This window comes from Pelophylax lessonae (assembly GCF_965119305.1).
Source record: "Pelophylax lessonae genome assembly, contig: HAP1_SCAFFOLD_271, whole genome shotgun sequence".
Classification (NCBI taxonomy): domain Eukaryota; kingdom Metazoa; phylum Chordata; class Amphibia; order Anura; family Ranidae; genus Pelophylax; species Pelophylax lessonae.
Genome location: NW_028120069.1, coordinates 110,095 through 131,381, shown reverse-complemented (window position 1 = coordinate 131,381; position 21,287 = coordinate 110,095). Strand labels below are relative to the sequence as shown.

The window sequence follows — 21,287 nt, the reverse complement described above, 5'->3', positions numbered from 1 at the left end:
GTTACCCTGACAACCGCATAGTGTGCCCTTTTACCCCAATACCCCCATACTGACCCCCAATACCCACCTATTGACCCCCAAGTACAGAAAGGCGTCTTACCCTTTCCAAGAAGACATCCCTCTTGGTGAATTTGCGCACAGCAGTCAAAGTGTCCTGCACAATCCCCATAACGGGACGGTTAGACTGAGGAGTGACAATCATACGTGGCACCATTGCCAACTCCTGGATCTCTGCCCGGGTTTCCAAAGACTGCGGAAGGTGCAGATTCATCTCATCTCCATCAAAGTCAGCATTGTAGGGAGTGGTGACACTGTCCACAGAAAGGGAACGTTATACAGAGGCATTAAAGAATGTATAGATCATAAAGTACTGTACAGAGGCAGACAGCAGGGGCCTATGGAATAGATCAGTACTGTACAGAGACAGGCCCAGCCAGGACATAGATCATATAATACTGTACAGAGACAGGCCGAGCAAAGACATAAATCATATACTGTACAGAGACAGGACCAGCCAGGATACAGACCATAGAATACTGTACAGACAGGCCAGTCAGGACATTGTACAGTATTCTATGATCTATGTCCTGGCTGGGCCTGTCTGTACAGTATATGATTTATGTCTTTGCTCGGCCTGTCTCTGTACAGTATTATATTAGTACAGAGAGTATTATATTAGATAATACTGTACAGAGACAGGCCCAGCCAGGACAGATCATATACTGTACAGAGACAGGCCCAGCCAGAATACAGATAATACTGTACAGAGACAGGCCCAGCCAGGACAGATCATATAATACTGTACAGAGACAGGCCCAGCCAGGACAGATCATATACTGTACAGAGACAGGCCCAGCCAGAATACAGATAATACTGTACAGAGACAGGCCCAGCCAGGACAGATCATATAATACTGTACAGAGACAGGCCCAGCCAGGACAGATCATATACTGTACAGAGACAGGCCCAGCCAGAATACAGATAATACTGTACAGAGACAGGCCCAGCCAGGACAGATCATATAATACTGTACAGAGACAGGCCCAGCCAGGACAGATCATATACTGTACAGAGACAGGCCCAGCCAGAATACAGATAATACTGTACAGAGACAGGCCCAGCCAGGACAGATCACATAATATTGTACAGAGACAGGCCCAGCCAGGACAGATCACATAACTGTACAGAGACAGGCCCAGCCAAGACAAATCATATAATACTGTACAGAGACAGGTCCAGCCAGGATACAGACCAATACTGTACAAAGACAGGAACAGCCAGGACAATAGATCCTAGGACTGTACAGGAGGGACACAAACCATATAGTGTTGCACAGAGACAGAAGCACAGGAAGGGCTCACCTGAGGTTGAGTCGGAAGGTGGACCAGGGCAGGATACGGACTCTATGCCCCATCATAGACATTTTATGCAATGTGGGCTGTCTGTTGAAGATGACAATATCTCCATCACACATGTGTCTCTCCACCTGAAGATGAGAGATGGAGGTCAGAGCTCAGGAATGGACATCTGTCTGCTCACATTGCGTCAGCCAAAAACACAGGAGTCATCCCACCCAATGTCTTCTCATAACTTTCCCATAATAGTCATGCTAAAGACCACTAACTATTGAACAGGTCCAGGCAAAACCAAACGCCAAACCTGCTCTGTGCCACATTCTAACCCTGTAAAGCAGAAATCACTACTTCCCTATTCTGCAGCTGATCTGGTCCCACGCTGAGCTGTGAGGGGCGGCTTCAGCATGGAGGCAGGTGCAGGAGACCCAGCCGGAAAAGGAAGCCCCATAGTAAGTCTATGGGTGACCTCATTTCACAGCCGTTGTCAGTCCTCTCCCACACAGAGCTTCCCTCGCTGGAGGCCGCACCGGGTGCAGGAGACACACCCGGAAACGAAAGCCCCATAGTAAGTCTATGGGTGACCTCATTTCACAGCCGTTGTCGGTCCTCTCCCGCACAGAGCTTCCCTCGCTGGATGCCGCACCGGGTGCAGGAGACACACCCGGAAACGAAAGCCCCATAGTAAGTCTATGGGTGACCTCATTTCACAGCTGTTGTCGGTCCTCTCCCGCACAGAGCTTCCCTCGCTGGATGCCGCACCGGGTGCAGGAGACACACCCGGAAACGAAAGCCCCATAGTAAGTCTATGGGTGACCTCATTTCACAGCCGTTGTCAGTCCTCTCCCACACAGAGCTTCCCTCGCTGGAGGCCGCACCGAGTGCAGGAGACACACCCGGAAACGAAAGCCCCATAGTAAGTCTATGGGTGACCTCATTTCACAGCCGTTGTCAGTCCTCTCCCACACAGAGCTTCCCTCGCTGGAGGCCGCACCGGGTGCAGGAGACACCCAGAAAAGGAAGCCCCATAGTAAGTCTATGGGTGACCTCATTTCACAGCCGTTGTCAGTCCTCTCCCGCACAGAGCTTCCCTCGCTGGATGCCGCACCGGGTGCAGGAGACACACCCGGAAACGAAAGCCCCATAGTAAGTCTATGGGTGACCTCATTTCACAGCCGTTGTCAGTCCTCTCCCGCACAGAGCTTCCCTCGCTGGAGGCCGCACCGAGTGCAGGAGACACACCCGGAAACGAAAGCCCCATAGTAAGTCTATGGGTGACCTCATTTCACAGCCGTTGTCAGTCCTCTCCCGCACAGAGCTTCCCTCGCTGGAGGCCGCACCGAGTGCAGGAGACACACCCGGAAACGAAAGCCCCATAGTAAGTCTATGGGTGACCTCATTTCACAGCCGTTGTCAGTCCTCTCCCACACAGAGCTTCCCTCGCTGGAGGCCGCACCGAGTGCAGGAGACACACCCGGAAACGAAAGCCCCATAGTAAGTCTATGGGTGACCTCATTTCACAGCCGTTGTCAGTCCTCTCCCACACAGAGCTTCCCTCGCTGGAGGCCGCACCGAGTGCAGGAGACACACCCGGAAACGAAAGCCCCATAGTAAGTCTATGGGTGACCTCATTTCACAGCCGTTGTCAGTCCTCTCCCGCACAGAGCTTCCCTCGCTGGAGGCCGCACCGAGTGCAGGAGACACACCCGGAAACGAAAGCCCCATAGTAAGTCTATGGGTGACCTCATTTCACAGCTGTTGTCGGTCCTCTCCCGCACAGAGCTTCCCTCGCTGGAGGCCGCACCGAGTGCAGGAGACACACCCGGAAACGAAAGCCCCATAGTAAGTCTATGGGTGACCTCATTTCACAGCCGTTGTCAGTCCTCTCCCGCACAGAGCTTCCCTCGCTGGATGCCGCACCGGGTGCAGGAGACACACCCGGAAACTAAAGCCCCATAGTAAGTCTATGGGTGACCTCATTTCACAGCCGTTGTCAGTCCTCTCCCACACAGAGCTTCCCTCGCTGGAGGCCGCACCGAGTGCAGGAGACACACCCGGAAACGAAAGCCCCATAGTAAGTCTATGGGTGACCTCATTTCACAGCTGTTGTCGGTCCTCTCCCGCACAGAGCTTCCCTCGCTGGATGCCGCACCGGGTGCAGGAGACACACCCGGAAACGAAAGCCCCATAGTAAGTCTATGGGTGACCTCATTTCACAGCCGTTGTCAGTCCTCTCCCGCACAGAGCTTCCCTCGCTGGAGGCCGCACCGGGTGCAGGAGACACCCAGAAAAGGAAGCCCCATAGTAAGTCTATGGGTGACCTCATTTCACAGCCGTTGTCAGTCCTCTCCCACACAGAGCTTCCCTCGCTGGAGGCCGCACCGAGTGCAGGAGACACACCCGGAAACGAAAGCCCCATAGTAAGTCAATGGGTGACCTCATTTCACAGCCGTTGTCAGTCCTCTCCCACACAGAGCTTCCCCCGCTGGAGGCCGCACCGGGTGCAGGAGACACCCAGAAAAGGAAGCCCCATAGTAAGTCTATGGGTGACCATTTACGTGACCACACGTTTAGCGTTAGTTAGGTTTTCCTGGACTTATCCTTTAAAAGCGCCAACTCACCCATGGTACCATTTCAGATGCAGGCAGCGTTTGGGGGGTGGGAGTGGCAGAATGTCCACCGATCACAGTGCCACCTACAAATGGGGGGAGGGGATGACCCTAACTCCACTGATAACAGTACCATAATATATGATAAAAATCCAGAGCGCAGACTGAACTGCACCCACAGATCTGACAGACCGAGGTCCGTGCCATGGGTGGTATACATCAAGGACATTTTTAGATTGAGAGGTCTTAGCATTGCTTTCAAAACATGCTCAACGTCTAAAACTTTATCAAGACAAGAGCAATGAACTGGGAATCACAGATGTCCCCTTCTGTCATCTCCTCACCTTATAACCAATTTGTAGGTGAAGGTCGCTGGGTTTTGGGTGGAATCGCAGATCGATGCGGTCGCCGTTATCTCGAATGATGTATTTGGCTCCTGGGTACTGACTGTTTCCTCGTCTCACCAGCTCCTGCAGCCTAGAACAATGCAGGAAACATTCATTGATTGCACTGAACAACGCTGAAGATGTATCCAATTGGGGGGCCGGGGTCCTTACCGGTCAATGTTGAATGGGGTGACAATCTCGGGGAAGGTCATGTTTGCAGCAATGGACCTTGGAACCCCAACTTGGTCAATGGAGAGATTTGGGTCAGGGGTAATGACGGTTCGGGCAGAGAAATCCACACGTTTTCCCATCAAGTTTCCACGTACTCGGCCTTCCTTTCCTTTTAGACGCTGCTTTAAGGATTTCAAGGGGCGACCAGACTTTTGCATCGCCTAAGAAAAGAAAGGAAATGACCCAAGCTGTAGACTTCACAAAATTCTAGGGTGCCGACATCTAATTATCCATCTTCAGTCCTCTTACTCCACCCCTAATTATCCATCTTCAGTCCTCTCACCACGCCCCTAATTATCCATCTTCAGTCCTCTCCCCCAGCCCCTAATTATCCATCTTCAGTCCTCTCACCCCGCCCCTAATTATCCATCTTCAGTCCTCTCACCACGCCCCTAATTATCCATCTTCAGTACTCTCCCCCGGCCCCTAATTATCCATCTTCAGTCCTCTCCCCCGGCCCCTAATTCTCCATCTTCAGTCCTCTCCCCCGGCCCCTAATTATCCATCTTCAGTCCTCTCCCCCGGCCCCTAATTCTCCATCTTCAGTCCTCTCCCCCGGCCCCTAATTCTCCATCTTCAGTCCTCTCCCCCGGCCCCTAATTCTCCATCTTCAGTTCTCTCCCCCGGCCCCTAATTCTCCATCTTCAGTCCTCTCACCCCGCCCCTAATTATCCATCTTCAGTCCTCTCACCCCGCCCCTAATTATCCATCTTCAGTCCTCTCACCCCGCCCCTAATTATCCATCTTCAGTACTCTCACCACGCCCCTAATTATCCATCTTCAGTCCTCTCCCCCGGCCCCTAATTATCCATCTTCAGTCCTCTCACCGCGCCCCTAATTATCCATCTTCAGGCCTCTCACCCCGCCCCTAATTATCCATCTTCAGTCCTCTCACCCCGCCCCTAATTATCCATCTTCAGGCCTCTCCCCCGCCCCTAATTATCCATCTTCAGTCCTCTCACCCCGCCCCTAATTATCCATCTTCAGTCCTCTCCCCCGGCCCCCAATTATTAATCTTCAGTCCTCTTCCCCGGCCCCTAATTATCCATCTTCAGTCCTCTCCCCCGCCCCTAATTATCCATCTTCAATTCTCTCCCCTGGCCCCTAATTCTCCATCTTCAGTCCTCTCCCCCGGCCCCTAATTCTCCATCTTCAGTCCTCTCCCCCGGCCCCTAATTATCCATCTTCAGTCCTCTCCCCCGGCCCCTAATTATCCATCTTCAGTCCTCTCCCCCGGCCCCCAATTATTAATCTTCAGTCCTCTTCCCCGGCCCCTAATTATCCATCTTCAGTCCTCTCCCCCGCCCCTAATTATCCATCTTCAATTCTCTCCCCCGGCCCCTAATTCTCCATCTTCAGTCCTCTCCCCCGGCCCCTAATTCTCCATCTTCAGTCCTCTCACCCCGCCCCTAATTATCCATCTTCAGTCCTCTCCCCCGGCCCCCAATTATCCATCTTCAGTCCTCTCCCCCAGCCCCTAATTCTCCATCTTCAGTCCTCTCACCCCGCCCCTAATTCTCCATCTTCAGTCCTCTCCCCCGGCCCCTAATTATCCATCTTCAGTCCTCTCACCCCGCCCCTAATTCTCCATCTTCAGTTCTCTCCCCCGGCCCCTAATTATCCATCTTCAGTCCTCTCCCCCGGCCCCTAATTCTCCATCTTCAGTTCTCTCCCCCGGCCCCTAATTATCCATCTTCAGTCCTCTCCCCCGGCCCCTAATTATCCATCTTCAGTCCTCTCCCCCGGCCCCTAATTATCCATCTTCAGTCCTCTCCCCCGGCCCCTAATTCTCCATCTTCAGTCCTCTCACCCCGCCCCTAATTATCCATCTTCAGTCCTCTCACCCCGCCCCTAATTATCCATCTTCAGTCCTCTCACCCCGCCCCTAATTATCCATCTTCAGTACTCTCACCACGCCCCTAATTATCCATCTTCAGTCCTCTCCCCCGGCCCCTAATTATCCATCTTCAGTCCTCTCACCGCGCCCCTAATTATCCATCTTCAGGCCTCTCACCCCGCCCCTAATTATCCATCTTCAGTCCTCTCACCCCGCCCCTAATTATCCATCTTCAGGCCTCTCCCCCGCCCCTAATTATCCATCTTCAGTCCTCTCACCCCGCCCCTAATTATCCATCTTCAGTCCTCTCCCCCGGCCCCCAATTATTAATCTTCAGTCCTCTTCCCCGGCCCCTAATTATCCATCTTCAGTCCTCTCCCCCGCCCCTAATTATCCATCTTCAATTCTCTCCCCTGGCCCCTAATTCTCCATCTTCAGTCCTCTCCCCCGGCCCCTAATTCTCCATCTTCAGTCCTCTCCCCCCGCCCCTAATTCTCCATCTTCAGTCCTCTCACCCCGCCCCTAATTATCCATCTTCAGTCCTCTCCCCCGGCCCCTAATTATCCATCTTCAGTCCTCTCCCCCGGCCCCTAATTATCCATCTTCAGTCCTCTCCCCCGGCCCCCAATTATTAATCTTCAGTCCTCTTCCCCGGCCCCTAATTATCCATCTTCAGTCCTCTCCCCCGCCCCTAATTATCCATCTTCAATTCTCTCCCCCGGCCCCTAATTCTCCATCTTCAGTCCTCTCCCCCGGCCCCTAATTCTCCATCTTCAGTCCTCTCACCCCGCCCCTAATTATCCATCTTCAGTCCTCTCCCCCGGCCCCCAATTATCCATCTTCAGTCCTCTCCCCCAGCCCCTAATTCTCCATCTTCAGTCCTCTCACCCCGCCCCTAATTCTCCATCTTCAGTCCTCTCCCCCGGCCCCTAATTATCCATCTTCAGTCCTCTCACCCCGCCCCTAATTCTCCATCTTCAGTTCTCTCCCCCGGCCCCTAATTATCCATCTTCAGTCCTCTCCCCCGGCCCCTAATTATCCATCTTCAGTCCTCTCCCCCGGCCCCTAATTATCCATCTTCAGTCCTCTCCCCCAGCCCCTAATTCTCCATCTTCAGTCCTCTCACCCCGCCCCTAATTCTCCATCTTCAGTCCTCTCCCCCGGCCCCTAATTATCTATCTTCAGTTCTCTCCCCCGGCCCCTAATTATCCATCTTCAGTCCTCTCCCCCAGCCCCTAATTCTCCATCTTCAGTCCTCTCCCCCGGCCCCCAATTATCCATCTTCAGTCCTCTCACCCCGCCCCTAATTATCCATCTTCAGTCCTCTCCCCCAGCCCCTAATTCTCCATCTTCAGTCCTCTCCCCCGGCCCCCAATTATCCATCTTCAGTCCTCTCCCCCGGCCCCCAATTATCCATCTTCAGTCCTCTCCCCCGGCCCCTAATTCTCCATCTTCAGTCCTCTCCCCCGGCCCCCAATTATCCATCTTCAGTCCTCTCCCCCGGCCCCCAATTATCCATCTTCAGTCCTCTCCCCCGGCCCCTAATTATCCATCTTCAGTCCTCTCACCCCGCCCCTAATTCTCCATCTTCAGTCCTCTCCCAGCCCCTAATTCTCCATCTTCAGTTCTCTCCCCCGGCCCCTAATTATCCATCTTCAGTCCTCTCCCCCGGCCCCTAATTATCCATCTTCAGTCCTCTCCCCCAGCCCCTAATTCTCCATCTTCAGTCCTCTCACCCGCCCCTAATTCTCCATCTTCAGTTCTCTCCCCCGGCCCCTAATTATCCATCTTCAGTCCTCTCCCCCAGCCCCCAATTATCCATCTTCAGTCCTCTCCCCCGGCCCCTAATTATCCATCTTCAGTTCTCTCCCCCGGCCCCTAATTATCCATCTTCAGTCCTCTCACCCCGCCCCTAATTATCCATCTTCAGTCCTCTCCCCCGGCCCCTAATTATCCATCTTCAGTCCTCTCCCCCGGCCCCTAATTCTCCATCTTCAGTCCTCTCACCCCGCCCCTAATTATCCATCTTCAGTCCTCTCCCCCGGCCCCTAATTATCCATCTTCAGTCCTCTCCCCCGGCCCCTAATTATCCATCTTCAGTCCTCTCCCCCGGCCCCTAATTATCCATCTTCAGTCCTCTCCCCCGGCCCCTAATTATCCATCTTCAGTCCTCTTCTTTCTTTCCTTCATTTATAGGAAAACCCCTCCCCCATTTCTCTGAATGTCACCTACCCGGGGTAATCCAGGTAACTCGTTATCCACCATGGTGGCCACATGGAACTGCAGAAGTTTCACATCTTCAGCAATGACATGAGCAGCGGCACCATTCTGTTCATTCCTCCGCAGCTGGTTGTTTATCTTCACAATATCCGCCAGTTTGTGTGTCAGATCGTCCTGGAGAAAAGAAATTGGATTAAACCATTCCATCACTATTATTTGTACTGCTGTATACTGTGTAGAGCGGGGGGGTCTCCAAACTATGGCCCTTTAGTTCATGAACTACAATTCCCATCATGCCTAGTCCTGTCTGAAGGTCAGTTTTACAATGTCTAATGGGACGTGTAGTTCCACAGCAGCTGGAGGGCCATAGTCTGGAGATCCCTGTTATAGAGAACCCCATAGCCCCCCTCGCGACCAGGCAGGTACATTAAGTGATCTGTTTCCCTAACCCTGTGCAGAGCTGCAGAAATTGGGAAGTCTGGAGAACTGGATTCATAAAGCCTAAGTGAATGAATCCCATTGGTTTATCAAATACAAAGCCCCCGTCTTCCTCTATTACCCACCTGATTTCTGGCTGATCCTTGCATGACAACGGCAGGTCTTACAGATAATGGCGGCACTGGAAGGACAGTGACAATCAACCACTCGGGACGAGCAAATCGCGGGTCCATACCAAGGATGAAACATTCCTCATCTGTTATCCGCTTAAAGATCTCATGGACCCTCTCTGGACTTAGTAGAATCTTCTTCTCCTGAGAATCTTCATTCACGTGTTTCCATTCAGCATATAGCTCTAGGCCAGTGCGCCGAATCCGTGGCTGATAACGCCCACAGCCGCCGTGACCCTGAAATGATATGGAAGGAGCTTGGTCAATCACTGTGCCAGCACAGGGGTCAGCCTATGGCACCAGTTACAGAACAAAGCTGGCAATAGGGTTACCATCTTCAGTCCTATGAGACCCGCTCACCATACATTCTTTCCATCTCCATACACCCAAATCAAAGAATTCCAACAGAATTTTATCACACACTTCATGAAGTGAAAGGCCACCAGCTCATAGATCTCCATTATCCAACAAATCAGCATCTTTAATAACTTTCATACCTCGGATATCGGAACTCCTCAGATAAGCCATTAAACCCTTTTCCAGCAAGTCTCACTGACCTTCTACAGGCCGGCAATGAAAAGACTCTCACACCGCTCCCCAGAAATGATCACCTTTTCCTTCTGAATGTCCTCGTCCCCCTCATTCTGCTCCACCCCAAACTTGTTGTCCATTTCTTCTCCACCTTCACAGATGTTCTTCCCTTTGCACAGCTCATATACGTGAGTCAGACGCTTTTTTGGCTGTCCTTTAGATTTGGTCAAAATGTCTTTGATTTTCGGGTTATTCTGAAAGAAAGAGTGACGTTTAGGAGGGATCCACAGGAACGACTAATAGACATGAAAAACATCCAGCAGCACCAGAAGACTCACAGCGTCCACGAGAAGCTTGGAGCAAAAGAAACAGACGCAGCGTAAAACTTTCATGGTCTTCACCAGAAAGCCAACATGGAAGACCGGCTTCGCCAATTCAATGTGTCCGAAGTGACCGGGACATTCAGTCATGTTACCTGTAAGCAAAGAAAGGTCAGATGCCGGGAGAAGACAGCTAGAGGCCACACTCATCCATTCATGACCAAAACACAAAAAGGATCGAAATTTGGCTGGAAATATTGTATTCACCGATGATTCGGCATCGGCATTCAATTCTGTGTAATCACTTAGACACGGCTCAATGTCTCACATACATAAAACCTATGTCTTTAGAGAAAAGGGACATATCCCCTGCTAGAACCACCCACCAACCAACATGAAGGTCTAAGGCCCATCTACCCTGATAAAACCACCCACCAACCATCCAACATGAAGGTCCAAGGCCCACCTATACTGCTATAACCACCCACCGACCATCCAACATGAAGGTCTAAGGCCTCCCTATACTGCTATAACCACCCACCATCCAACATGAAGGTCTAAGGCCTCCCTATACTGCTATAACCACCCACCATCCAACATGAAGGTCCAAGGCCTCCCTATACTGCTATAACCACCCACCGACCATCCAACATGAAGGTCTAAGGCCTCCCTATACTGCTATAACCACCGACCATCCAACATGAAGGTCTAAGGCCTCCCTATACTGCTATAACCACCCACCATCCAACATGAAGGTCTAATGCCTCCCTATACTGCTATAACCACCGACCATCCAACATGAAGGTCTAAGGCCTCCCTATACTGCTATAACCACCGACCATCCAACATGAAGGTCTAATGCCTCCCTATACTGCTATAACCACCCACCATCCAACATGAAGGTCTAAGGCCTCCCTATACTGCTATAACCACCCACCATCCAACATGAAGGTCTAAGGCCTCCCTATACTGCTATAACCACCGACCATCCAACATGAAGGTCTAAGGCCTCCCTACTGCTATAACCACCGACCATCCAACATGAAGGTATAAGGCCTCCCTATACTGCTATAACCACCGACCGTCCAACATGAAGGTCTAAGGCCTCCCTATACTGCTATAACCACCCACCATCCAACATGAAGGTCTAAGGCCTCCCTATACTGCTATAACCACCCACCATCCAACATGAAGGTATAAGGCCTCCCTATACTGCTATAACCACCGACCATCCAACATGAAGGTCTAAGGCCTCCCTATACTGCTATAACCACCGACCATCCAACATGAAGGTATAAGGCCTCCCTACTGCTATAACCACCCACCATCCAACATGAAGGTATAAGGCCTCCCTATACTGCTATAACCACTGACCATCCAACATGAAGGTCTAATGCCTCCCTATACTGCTATAACCACCCACCATCCAACATGAAGGTCTAAGGCCTCCCTATACTGCTATAACCACCGACCATCCAACATGAAGGTCTAATGCCTCCCTATACTGCTATAACCACCGACCATCCAACATGAAGGTCTAAGGCCTCCCTATACTGCTATAACCACCCACCATCCAACATGAAGGTATAAGGCCTCCCTATACTGCTATAACCACCGACCATCCAACATGAAGGTCTAAGGCCTCCCTACTGCTATAATCACCGACCATCCAACATGAAGGTCTAAGGCCTCCCTATACTGCTATAACCACCCACCATCCAACATGAAGGTCTAAGGCCCATCTACCCTGATAAAACCACCCACCGAATATCCAACATGAAGGTCTAAGGCCTCCCTATACTGCTATAACCACCCACCGACCATCCAACATGAAGGTCTAATGCCTCCCTATACTGCTATAACCACCCACCATCCAACATGAAGGTCTAAGGCCTCCCTATACTGCTATAACCACCCACCAACATGAAGGTCTAAGGCCTCCCTATACTGCTATAACCACCCACCATCCAACATGAAGGTCTAATGCCTCCCTATACTGCTATAACCACCGACCATCCAACATGAAGGTCTAAGGCCTCCCTATACTGCTATAACCACCCACCATCCAACATGAAGGTATAAGGCCTCCCTATACTGCTATAACCACACACTATCCAACATGAAGGTCTAAGGCCTCCCTATACTGCTATAACCACACACCAACCATCCAACCTGAAGGTCTAAGGCCCATCTATACAGCTATCACCACCGACCATCCAACATGAAGGTCTAAGGCCTCCCTATACTGCTATAACCACCCATCAGCCAACATGAAGGTCTAATGCCTCCCTATAGTGTATAACCACCCACCATCCAACATGAAGGTCTAAGGCCTCCCTATACTGCTATAACCACCCACCATCCAACATGAAGGTCTAAGGCCTCCCTATACTGCTATAACCACCGACCATCCAACATGAAGGTCTAAGGCCCCCCTATACTGCTATAACCACCGACCATCCAACATGAAGGTCTAAGGCCTCCCTATACTGCTATAACCACACACCAACCATCCAACATGAAGGTCTAAGGCCTCCCTATACTGCTATAACCACCGACCATCCAACATGAAGGTCTAAGGCCTCCCTATACTGCTATAACCACCGACCATCCAACATGAAGGTCTAAGGCCCCCCTATACTGCTATAACCACCGACCATCCAACATGAAGGTCTAATGCCTCCCTATACTGCTATAACCACACACCAACCATCCAACCTGAAGGTCTAAGGCCTCCCTATACTGCTATAACCACCCATCATCCAACATGAAGGTCTAAGGCCTCCCTATACTGCTATAACCACACACCAACCATCCAACATGAAGGTCTAATGCCTCTCTATACTGCTATAACCACCCACCATCCAACATGAAGGTCTAAGGCCCATCTACCCTGATAAAACCACCCACCGAATATCCAACATGAAGGTCTAAGGCCTCCCTATACTGCTATAACCACCCACCGACCATCCAACATGAAGGTCTAATGCCTCCCTATACTGCTATAACCACCCACCATCCAACATGAAGGTCTAAGGCCTCCCTATAGTGTATAACCACCCACTGACCATCCAACATGAAGGTCCAAGGCTTACCTATAGAATCATTACCAATAATCCAAGATGAAGGTCTAAGGTCCATCTACCCTCCTACAAGCACCCATTTACCATAGAAACTGCAGTTCTATCCTGTAGCCATGACCGAGTAATCACAAGCACTCCCCATGAAGATAAGCGCTCACACAAGGAAAGATTGCCCCCACTGGGTTATACTGCCCATGCAAATAGAAGAATCTGCATTACCTGCACACGTCTGACAGCGTCCGGTCCGTTCAACCACTCCTTGCCGTGGGTCCATCAATCCACCCAGCTTGGGGCGGCCCCCCTCCGTTGTCTCGGAGTATTTTATTCCTCCCTCTGTGACAGACATACGTTTCTGGAGAACAAAAATAATGATTTACCCCTCTGGTGGTAACAAATCCAGCAATCCACACCCAGAAAAAGTTATAATGGACTAATACAGTACTGGTCACATCCCTACCCTTCCCCCACGCAGGTAAGAGGACCTACCCAACTCTTATGGCACTTTTCCACTGCAAGTACCGGCTCGGCTCTACTCGGCCCTGCTTGCTTTTCCACTGCTGGTACCGCATGGTATAGTGTCGGAACGGTTCGGTATGGTATAGGTTTGCTTTTCCACTAAAGTAGTACTAAAGTTAAGTGGGTGGGAGGGATTCTCTGACCAATCAGTGGCTAGTAGTGACTGCATGCAAAGGATTGTGGGATATGGTACCAGTTTGGTACCTGTTGGAACCACAATCGAGTAGGTACTGTTTTTTCAGAGCCGTACCGTACCGTTCGGTTCCATGCAGTGGAAAAGCAAACCTATACCGTACCGAACCGTTCCGACCCTATACCATGCGGTACCAGCAGTAGAAAAGCACAAAAGCGCGCCGAACCGGTACGGTTCCATGCAGTGGAAAAGCACCATTAGTGTACACCACTCCTCACTGACAGAGGAGCCACCCATGGTATGATATAGGTACCCTGTATATTCACCTATAGAGTACACCCAGGGACCTACCCACCCATGGTATGATATAGGTACCCTGTATATTCACCTATAGAGTACACCCAGAGACCTACCCACCCATGGTATGATATAGGTACCCTGTATATTCACCTATAGAGTACACCCAGGGACTTACCCACCCATGGTATGATATAGGTACCCAGTATATTCACCTATAGAGTACACCCAGAGACCTACCCACCCATGGTATGATATAGGTACCCTGTATATTCACCTATAGAGTACACCCAGAGACCTACCCACCCATGGTATGATATAGGTACCCTGTATATTCACCTATAGAGTACATCCAGGGACCTACCCACCCATGGTATGATATAGGTACCCTGTATATTCACCTATAGAGTACACCCAGGGACCTACCCACCCATGGTATGATATAGGTACCCTGTATATTCACCTATAGAGTACACCCAGGGACCTACCCACCCATGGTATGATATAGGTACCCTGTATATTCACCTATAGAGTACACCCAGAGACCTACCCACCCATGGTATGATATAGGTACCCTGTATATTCACCTATAGAGTACACCCAGGGACTTACCCACCCATGGTATGATATAGGTACCCAGTATATTCACCTATAGAGTACACCCAGAGACCTACCCACCCATGGTATGATATAGGTACCCTGTATATTCACCTATAGAGTACACCCAGAGACCTACCCACCCATGGTATGATATAGGTACCCTGTATATTCACCTATAGAGTACATCCAGGGACCTACCCACCCATGGTATGATATAGGTACCCTGTATATTCACCTATAGAGTACACCCAGGGACCTACCCACCCATGGTATGATATAGGTACCCTGTATATTCACCTATAGAGTACACCCAGGGACCTACCCACCCATGGTATGATATAGGTACCCTGTATATTCACCTATAGAGTACACCCAGGGACCTACCCACCCATGGTATGATATAGGTACCCTGTATATTCACCTATAGAGTACACTGAGGGACTTACCCACCCATGGTATGATATAGGTACCCTGTATATTCACCTATAGTGTACACCCAGAAACCTACCCCACCATGGTATGATATAGGTACCCTGTATATTCACCTATAGTGTACACCCAGAAACCTACCCCAACCATGGTATGATATAGGTACCCTGTATATTCACCTATAGTGTACACCCAGGGACCTACCCACCCATGGTATGATATAGGTACCCTGTATATTCACCTATAGAGTACACTGAGGGACTTACCCACCCATGGTATGATATAGGTACCCTGTATATTCACCTATAGTGTACACCCAGGGACCTACCCATCCATGGGATGATATAGGTACCCTGTATATTCACCTATAGATTACACCGAGGGACCTACCCAACCATGGTATGATAAAGGTACCCTGTATATTCACCTATAGAGTACACCCAGAGACCTACCCACCCATGGTATGATATAGGTACCCTGTATATTCACCTATAGAGTACACCCAGGGACCTACCCACCCATGGTATGATATAGGTACCCTGTATATTCACCTATAGAGTACACCCAGGGACCTACCCACCCATGGTATGATATAGGTACCCTGTATATTCACCTATAGAGTACACCCAGGGACCTACCCACCCATGGTATGATATAGGTACCCTGTATATTCACCTATAGAGTACACCCAGGGACCTACCCACCCATGGTATGATATAGGTACCCTGTATATTCACCTATAGAGTACACCCAGAGACCTACCCACCCATGGTATGATATAGGTACCCTGTATATTCACCTATAGAGTACACCCAGAGACCTACCCACCCATGGTATCATATAGGTACCCTGTATATTCACCTATAGAGTACACCCAGGGACCTACCCACCCATGGTATGATATAGGTACCCTGTATATTCACCTATAGTGTACACCCAGGGACTTACCCACCCATGGTATGATATAGGTACCCTGTATATTCACCTATAGAGTACACCCAGAGACCTACCCACCCATGGTATGATATAGGTACCCTGTATATTCACCTATAGAGTACACCCAGGGACCTACCCACCCATGGTATGATATAGGTACCCTGTATATTCACCTATAGAGTACACCCAGGGACCTACCCACCCATGGTATGATATAGGTACCCTGTATATTCACCTATAGAGTACACCCAGGGACCTACCCACCCATGGTATGATATAGGTACCCTGTATATTCACCTATAGTGTACACCCAGAAACCTACCCCACCCATGGTATGATATAGGTACCCTGTATATTCACCTATAGTGTACACCCAGGGACTTACCCACCCATGGTATGATATAGGTACCCTGTATATTCACCTATAGTGTACACCCAGAGACCTACCCAACCATGGTATGACATAGGTACCCTGTATATTCACCTATAGTGTACACCCAGAAACCTACCCCACCCATGGTATGATATAGGTACCCTGTATATTCACCTATAGTGTAGACCCAGAGACCTACCCCACCCATGACATGATATAGGTACCCTGTATATTCACCTATAGTTTACACCCAGGGACCTACCCACCCATGGTATGATATAGGTACCCTGTATATTCACCTATAGAGTACACCCAGGGACCTACCCACCCATGGTATGATATAGGTACCCTGTATATTCACCTATAGTGTACACCCAGGGACCTACCAACCCATGGTATGATATAGGATTCCCCCCAGACACCGGGCTCCAGGTGACGGGATCCCCCCCAGACGCCGGGAACCCCCCCCCCAGGCGCCGGGCTCCAGGACACCCCCCCCCAGACACCGGGCTCCAGGGGGCGGGAAACCCCCCCCCCCCCAGGCGCCGGGCTCCAGGACACCCCCCCCAGACACCGGGCTCCAGGGGTGGGATGTGTCAACAAAAGATATAGTATATATTTACTGGCACATAAAAGACATAAAAAAGTGATACATTTATTAAAGTATTCATCTTTTAAAATGTTCCAATGAAAGAAACAAAGTGACAATCAAATCCAGACTTCACAAAAGGCAAACACACAACAGCGCTATACAGATGGGTGCCAACTACCATTAAGATACACCGGGACTCCACGGCGGGATCCCCCCCATACACCGGGACTCCGCGGCGGGATCCCCCCCATACACCGGGACTCCGCGGCGGGATCCCCCCCATACACCGGGACTCCGCGGCGGGATCCCCCCCATACACCGGGACTCGGCGGCGGGATCCCCCCCATACACCGGGACTCCGCGGCGGGATCCCCCCCATACACCGGGACTCCGCGGCGGGATCCCCCCCATACACCGGGACTCCACGGCGGGATCCCCCCCATACACCGGGACTCCACGGCGGGATCCCCCCCATACACCGGGACCCCCCCCATACACTGGACTCTATGGCGGGATACCCCCATACACTGGACTCTATGGTGGGATACCCCCATACATTGGACTCTATGGCGGGATACCCCCATACATTGGACTCTATGGCGGGATACCCCCATACACTGGACTCTATGGCGGGATACCCCCATACACTGGACTCTATGGCGGGATACCCCCATACACTGGACTCTATGGCGGGATACCCCCATACACTGGACTCTATGGCGGGATACCCCCATACATTGGACTCTATGGCGGGATACCCCCATACACTGGACTCTATGGCGGGATACCCCCATACACTGGACTCTATGGCGGGATACCCCCATACACTGGACTCTATGGCGGGATACCCCCATACACTGGACTCTATGGCGGGATACCCCCATACATTGGACTCTATGGCGGGATACCCCCATACACTGGACTCTATGGTGGGATACCCCCATACACTGGACTCTATGGTGGGATACCCCCATACACTGGACTCTATGGTGGGATACCCCCATACATTGGACTCTATGGTGGGATACCCCCATACATTGGACTCTATGGTGGGATACCCCCATACATTGGACTCTATGGTGGGATACCCCCATACATTGGACTCTATGGTGGGATACCCCCATACATTGGACTCTATGGTGGGATACCCCCCATACATTGGACTCTATGGTGGGATACCCCCCATACATTGGACTCTATGGTAGGACCCCCATACACTGGACTTTATGGTGGGATACCCCCATACACTGGACTCTATGGTGGGATACCCCCATACACTGGACTCTATGGTGGGATACCCCCATACACTGGACTCTATGGTGGGATACCCCCATACACTGGACTCTATGGTGGGATACCCCCATACATTGGACTCTATGGTGGGATACCCCCATACATTGGACTCTATGGTGGGATACCCCCATACATTGGACTCTATGGCGGGATACCCCATACATTGGACTCTATGGTGGGATACCCCCATACATTGGACTCTATGGTGGGATACCCCCATACATTGGACTCTATGGTGGGATACCCCCATACATTGGACTCTATGGTGGGATACCCCCATACATTGGACTCTATGGTGGGATACCCCCATACACTGGACTCTATGGTGGGACCCCCATACACTGGACTCTATGGTGGGATACCCCCATACATTGGACTCTATGGCGGGATACCCCCATACATTGGACTCTATGGTGGGATATCCCCATACATTGGACTCTATGGCGGGATATCCCCATACATTGGACTCTATGGTGGGATACCCCCATACATTGGACTCTATGGTGGGATACCCCCATACACTGGACTCTATGGTGGGATACCCCCATACACTGGACTCTATGGTGGGATACCCCCATACATTGGACTCTATGGTGGGATACCCCCATACATTGGACTCTATGGTGGGATACCCCCATACATTGGACTCTATGGTGGGATACCCCCATACATTGGACTCTATGGTGGGATACCCCCCATACATTGGACTCTATGGTAGGACCCCCATACACTGGACTCTATGGTAGGATCCCCATACATTGGACTCTATGGTGGGATACCCCCATACACTGGACAGTGGACTCTATGGTGGGATACCCCCATACACTGGACTCTATGGTGGGATACCCCCATACATTGGACTCTATGGTGGGATACCCCCATACATTGGACTCTATGGTGGGATACCCCCATACATTGGACTCTATGGCGGGATACCCCATACATTGGACTCTATGGTGGGATACCCCCATACATTGGACTCTATGGTGGGATACCCCCATACACTGGACTCTATGGTGGGATACCCCCATACATTGGACTCTATGGTGGGATACCCCCATACACTGGACTCTATGGTGGGATACCCCCATACATTGGACTCTATGGTGGGATACCCCCATACATTGGACTCTATGGTGGGATACCCCCATACATTGGACTCTATGGTGGGATACCCCCATACATTGGACTCTATGGTGGGATATCCCCATACATTGGACTCTATGGTGGGATACCCCCATACATTGGACTCTATGGTGGGATACCCCCATACATTGGACTCTATGGTGGGATACCCCCATACACTGGACTCTATGGTGGGATACCCCCATACATTGGACTCTATGGTAGGACCCCCATACATTGGACTCTATGGTGGGATACCCCCATACACTGGACTCTATGGTGGGATACCCCCATACATTGGACTCTATGGTAGGACCCCCATACATTGGACTCTATGGTGGGATACCCCCCATACATTGGACTCTATGGTGGGATACCCCCATACACTGGACTCTATGGTGGGATACCCCCATACATTGGACTCTATGGTGGGATACCCCCATACATTGGACTCTATGGTGGGATACCCCCATACATTGGACTCTATGGTGGGATACCCCCATACATTGGACTCTATGGTAGGATCCCCATACATTGGACTCTATGGTGGGATACCCCCATACACTGGACTCTATGGCGGGATACCCCCATACATTGGACTCTATGGTAGGATACCCCCATACATTGGACTCTATGGTGGGATACCCCCATACATTGGACTCTATGGTAGGATCCCCCATACATTGGACACTATGGCGGGATACCCCCATACATTGGACTATGGCGGGATACCCCCATACATTGGACTCTATGGTGGGATACCCCCATACATTGGACTCTATGGTGGGATACCCCCATACATTGGACTCTATGGTGGGATACCCCCATACACTGGACTCTATGGTGGGATACCCCCATACATTGGACTCTATGGTAGGATCCCCATACATTGGACTCTATGGTGGGATACCCCCATACATTGGACTCTATGGTAGAATCTCCATAGGATCACATAGTTTTCCAGAGTTCCGGTTGTACGTCACACAAGTCACGTGATTCCCTCCCTGGAACTTCCGAGCCTAAGCCCCGCCTCTTACCAGCTCGTCGGGGCCCAGTACACCGAACTGAACGCGTTTGATGGTCCGTAGCGGACAGGCGCTGTCTCCGCTGGGTGGGCCGTGCATGTTGGCGGCCGGACGGTTCCCTCAGGTAGGCGGAGATTAATCCTGTTTTATACTGTGGGAGGGTCTTGGAGACCCGAGCAGCGCTTCCCCCTCTCAGAGGTCTGTCGCTGCTGGCGCTCACTGCGCTTCTGAGCGGCTCCGCGAGCGAACACTTCCTTATATAGACTGTGCCGCTGACTACGGGTTGAACGGGCCGTGTTTCCAGGGACCGTGGGCGGGGATCTTTCCTATGATTGGAGAACCGTCTGGAGTCTCATGACGTCTAGGGCAGACTGCCCGCGTGATCACCGAGTCGTAAATTACGAAACAGGTTCGGGTATTTCCGACTAATTTCGTAAACAGAGAGTTGGCCTATAGCTATAGTTGAAGGGAGGATGGGCGGTCCTAAGCTGTAACTGGCACATGAATTCTCCAATAGCGGGTCGCCTTGCACTTGTTTGGCGGGTATGAGTCTTTATGTCGCGCACGCGCAGTTGGGTTACTTCCAAATGGCGGACTTGTTTAGCTGTTTATCTCCGTGTTAGTTCTTTTTTCTTGTTTTTGCCGCCTCTTCATCTATTTATCGGGTCGTACAGTTTATGGATTGTGCCACGCCGAACCGCCAGCTGAGTCGGTAATTTTTGTGTAGGCCTCATATCCCCGTTGACGAGTTTGTCAACGTACCGAAGAAGGAGCCTGAATCTGGGCATGGA

At 51.0% G+C, this 21,287-nt stretch overlaps 1 protein-coding gene across 1 annotated transcript in view; it reads right to left on the bottom strand.

The window, feature by feature from the left end:
* POLR2A (RNA polymerase II subunit A) overlaps positions 1-20,671 on the bottom strand; it is a 48,801-nt gene extending 28,130 nt beyond the window's left edge. The window contains exons 1-10 of the mRNA XM_082276104.1: positions 20,509-20,671; positions 13,397-13,529; positions 10,113-10,249; positions 9,855-10,028; positions 9,199-9,480; positions 8,648-8,809; positions 4,519-4,739; positions 4,306-4,438; positions 1,362-1,486; positions 101-311 (exon numbers count right to left, since the gene is read on the bottom strand). Of these exons, the coding sequence (XP_082132230.1) occupies positions 101-311; positions 1,362-1,486; positions 4,306-4,438; positions 4,519-4,739; positions 8,648-8,809; positions 9,199-9,480; positions 9,855-10,028; positions 10,113-10,249; positions 13,397-13,529; positions 20,509-20,595 (1,665 nt within the window). The 5' untranslated portion in view covers positions 20,596-20,671. The remainder of the gene's footprint in view (positions 1-100; positions 312-1,361; positions 1,487-4,305; positions 4,439-4,518; positions 4,740-8,647; positions 8,810-9,198; positions 9,481-9,854; positions 10,029-10,112; positions 10,250-13,396; positions 13,530-20,508) is intronic.
* Between the last annotated feature and the right edge of the window lie 616 nt (positions 20,672-21,287).